Source organism: Sinocyclocheilus grahami, unplaced genomic scaffold (assembly GCF_001515645.1).
Source record: "Sinocyclocheilus grahami isolate Dianchi unplaced genomic scaffold, SAMN03320097.WGS_v1.1 scaffold219.1, whole genome shotgun sequence".
Lineage (NCBI taxonomy): Eukaryota > Metazoa > Chordata > Actinopteri > Cypriniformes > Cyprinidae > Sinocyclocheilus > Sinocyclocheilus grahami.
In genome coordinates, this window is record NW_015505398.1 from 999,551 (window position 1) to 1,003,289 (window position 3,739).

At 35.8% G+C, this 3,739-nt stretch overlaps 1 protein-coding gene across 1 annotated transcript; it reads left to right on the forward strand.

The window, feature by feature from the left end:
* The first annotated feature begins 344 nt into the window (after positions 1-344).
* LOC107596491 (methylthioribulose-1-phosphate dehydratase-like) lies at positions 345-3,371 on the forward strand. The gene is made up of 6 exons (XM_016287237.1): positions 345-398; positions 2,079-2,162; positions 2,257-2,374; positions 2,449-2,584; positions 2,747-2,914; positions 3,005-3,371. The coding sequence occupies exons 1-6, from the start codon at positions 345-347 to the stop codon at positions 3,102-3,104; spliced, it is 660 nt and encodes a 219-aa protein (XP_016142723.1). The 3' UTR covers positions 3,105-3,371.
* The last annotated feature ends 368 nt before the right edge of the window (positions 3,372-3,739 follow it).

Consider the following 3,739-nt stretch of genomic DNA (forward strand, 5'->3'; position numbering starts at 1 on the left):
ACTTAGGTTTATCTAGCTGTATAAAAACGATAAAAGTCTAGCCAATGTCCACAATTAGGTAGCTAAGCAAACCGACTGTTTAACTGTGTGTGTGTGTGTGTGTGTGTGTGTGTGTTGATATTTTTGACACGTGCCTAGTACCTCCTTGTTTGGGGGTCTTTTATCTTTTAAAGATCTGCACTTCCTTCCGCTGCTAAGCGCTTGCTGTTGCATCAGGTGTTGGTTTTGAGTTGTTGTGGGCTGATTAGCGCCTCGAAACGAACTGAAATATTAATCATAAAAGCTCTTCATCTCTTCAAAGTCTTTTCAGCATTATTTTTACAGTCTTTTTCAGTGTGTTAAGAATGTCGTCGATCATAAACACTGTACAAGCGGAGTGCAACGGAAAGGAAGTAGAGGTAAAACTATAAATATAATGTCCTTGTGCCTGGTTTTGTGGAATCAGAAATATTCGATATCGTTTGTTTCTCCAGAATCGTATACGCTTCCTTATTATCGAGACAACAGCATTACAGATTTTATCAGGAGTGTGCGTTATGGTGGTGACCATGCAGTAACAGATCTTATATTGTTGAAGGATAAGGACCATCCCCGTGTGCTGACCCCAGGGCTCTGCAGACTCTTCTATAAGCTGGGCTGGATGACAGGAACCGGGGGAGGAATAAGCCTGCGGCATGGGTTAGTCAAGGCAGTTTACTCCAACAATAAAATCCACTGTGTTCCGCAATATTCACTTGCTATGTGGATCAGTGACGTGAAAAGTGTTTATGATAAAGAAATGGAAAGGTCTTAAAAACAGATGTACCAAATTCTCACAGAGCGACTTTTCTCCCAAATATTATATTTTATAATGACAACATTTTGTGTGGTGTAAAAAATGCTAATATATCTTGACCATGACACAGTCTGCAGATGTCCTCTCTGAAATATTTTCCCTTTTTTAAATGACTTAATTAATCTGTCTATCCATCCATCCATGATGTTTGTGACTTAAACCCAAGAATGAATATCCTGTCAATAATTACTTACCCTCATGTTGTTCAAAAACGACCAAGACCATATTGTGTGCCATATGTAATGCACTATACATGTATTTATTTAGTCATTTAGCAGACGCTTTTATCCAAAGAGACTTACAAATGAGGACAATAAAAGCAGTCAAAACTAACAAAAGAGCAACAAAGTATAAGTGCAAATGACAAGTCTCGGTTAACCTAACGCAGTACGCGTAGCAAGGTGTATATATAATATATATATATATATATATATATATATATTATATATACACCTTGCTACGCGTACTGTGTTAGGTTAACCACACATTCACACACATACATACATAGATACAAACACATACACATAGATGCACACATATACATATATATACATACATACATACATATATATATTATACATACACACACAAAGAAGATAAATATAGATAAAGTAGAATTAAAATAGAATAGTGAGTGTTAGAGTTAGAGGGTCAAATAAAGGTGGAACAGATGTGTTTTTAGTCGTTTCTTGAAGATGGGTAAAGACTCAGCTGCTCTGATTGATTTGGGCAGGTCATTCCACCAGGAGGGAACAGTTAATGAAAAAGTCTGTGAAAGTGATTTTGTGCCTCTTTGAGATGGCACAATAATACGCTGTTCACTTGCAGAACACAAGCTCCTGTATTTACAGATTAATTATGCAAATTTATACAAATTATGTATGTGCATCGACCATTCAAATAAAAGCCTAAATTAAATATGTTCCATCATATAAAGCGATCATACTTCTTCACAAAACTTGAATTAAACCACTTGATTCATATGAATTAATTTTACAATGCCTTTATAACCTTTTTGGTTACCTGGACCTTCAATAGAGGGACCGAAACCTTTTGGGTCTCAATAAAAAATATTTTAATTTGTGTTTTAGAGATTAATCAAAGTCATACAGGTTTGGAAGAACATGAGGGTGAGTAAACGATGACAGAATTTTCATTCCTAGGTTTACTTTAATGCCCTTCAAATAGATTTTTATGTGAGAAATTAAAAACATGCATGTACCATATAGTTGCAAATGTATGACATTTATTGAAATGTATAATTATTTATTCTTCCAGTGAGCACGTTTATGTAGCTCCCTCAGGTGTTCAGAAGGAGAGAATACAAGCACGTTTTTTTTTTTTAGTATTGAGTCATACTACCATGTTGTGGCATGTAATGAAATAACGCCAACAAACTATCTTTCCACTCCTGTTTATAGCCAGATGACTTGTTTGTGTGTGATATTGATGAGAAGGACATCAGTTGTCCACCTCCACAGAAAAAGCTGAAGAAAAGCCAATGCACGCCCCTCTTCATGAACGCCTACACAATGAGAGGTACCTGTTCACACACAGTGGGTTGCTTCTGTTCTGTACTCTATCTAAAAGACATTGGCATTTCTTTTCCACAGGAGCTCAGGCAGTTATCCATACACACTCAAAGTCTGCTGTCATGGCAACTCTCATGTTTCCTGGCAAGGAATTCCGCATCACGCATCAAGAGATGATCAAGGGGATTCGAAAAGGAAACTCTGGTACAAACTACAGGTTGTACTTGCTGCTAAGAGGCGTTATTCTTGCCATTTTACATTAGTAATATGTAACACTTGCTTGTCCTATAGTAGTTCATCCAAAAACGAACAGTTGTGATGGTAATGTCAGCATCTTAATTTCTGCTTTTACTTTCTGTTTGTATGTGATTTGACTCAGGTATGACGAGACTCTAGTTGTTCCAATTATTGAGAACACCCCAGAGGAGAAAGACTTAAAAGAGCGCATGGCCCGAGCCATGGACATGTACCCCGACTCCTGCGCTGTTCTCGTCCGCAGACATGGGGTCTACGTCTGGGGAGAGTCCTGGGAGAAAGCAAAGACAATGTGAGGCTATAGGAAATGAAATGCACACCTCATGGCTATATTCTGTGTATGCATACAATATTTATAGTTTAAATCTGTATTCTTTTTCAGGTGTGAATGTTATGACTACTTATTTGACATAGCTGTGCAGATGAAACCGTGTGGCCTGGAACCCTCTGCTCTTCCTACTGAGGATAAAGGCATTGTTTGATACATTTAAGTCTGTAAAGTTACCAAATGTTACCACTATGTTTTCAAAATAATACATGCTTAATGCATTTTTGCACAAAATCTATGATGTTCACAACAATATTCTTTTCAGTAATTGTTTTTTTTTACAAAGTCAATTACCTGCAAACAGAATGCAATGTAAGAAAAATTATTAGAATGGCTTGCATGCCATTCATCTTTTTGTGTGTATGATTCCAGATTCCAGTGTCTGGTAAAATATCACTAGTGCCTCACACAAATGTATGTGTCAGATATAAAATGTTTTTTTTATGTTTTTGACAGAATTGCTCACCAAGGCTCCATTTATTTGATTACAAATACAGTAAAAATAGTAATATAGTGAAATATTATTGTAATTTAAAATAGCTGTTTTCTGTTTAATATATTTTAAAATGTAATCTATTCCTGTGATTCCACTCCAGTCTTCATTGTTACATGGTCCTTTAATCTGCCGACTTTGGTGCTCAAGAAACTTGTTTAAAATGTTTTTCTAGGATTCTTTGATGACTAGAAAGTTCAAAAGAGCAGCATTTGAAATGTTTTATTTTTTTATGAACAATTATTTGAAATATATATGTTTTCTAATATTATAAATTCCATTGAAATGTCACTGAA

What these genes read in the sequence shown, in the direction of transcription:
- LOC107596491 (XM_016287237.1), top strand. Translation starts at nt 345, where the DNA reads ATGTCGTCGATCATAAACACTGTACAAGCGGAGTGCAACGGAAAGGAA. An exon ending in GAACGCCTACACAATGAGAG is followed by an intron (nt 2,375 to 2,448) that starts GTACCTGTTCAC and finishes TCTTTTCCACAG; the next exon opens with GAGCTCAGGCAGTTATCCAT. An exon ending in TGGGAGAAAGCAAAGACAAT is followed by an intron (nt 2,915 to 3,004) that starts GTGAGGCTATAG and finishes ATTCTTTTTCAG; the next exon opens with GTGTGAATGTTATGACTACT.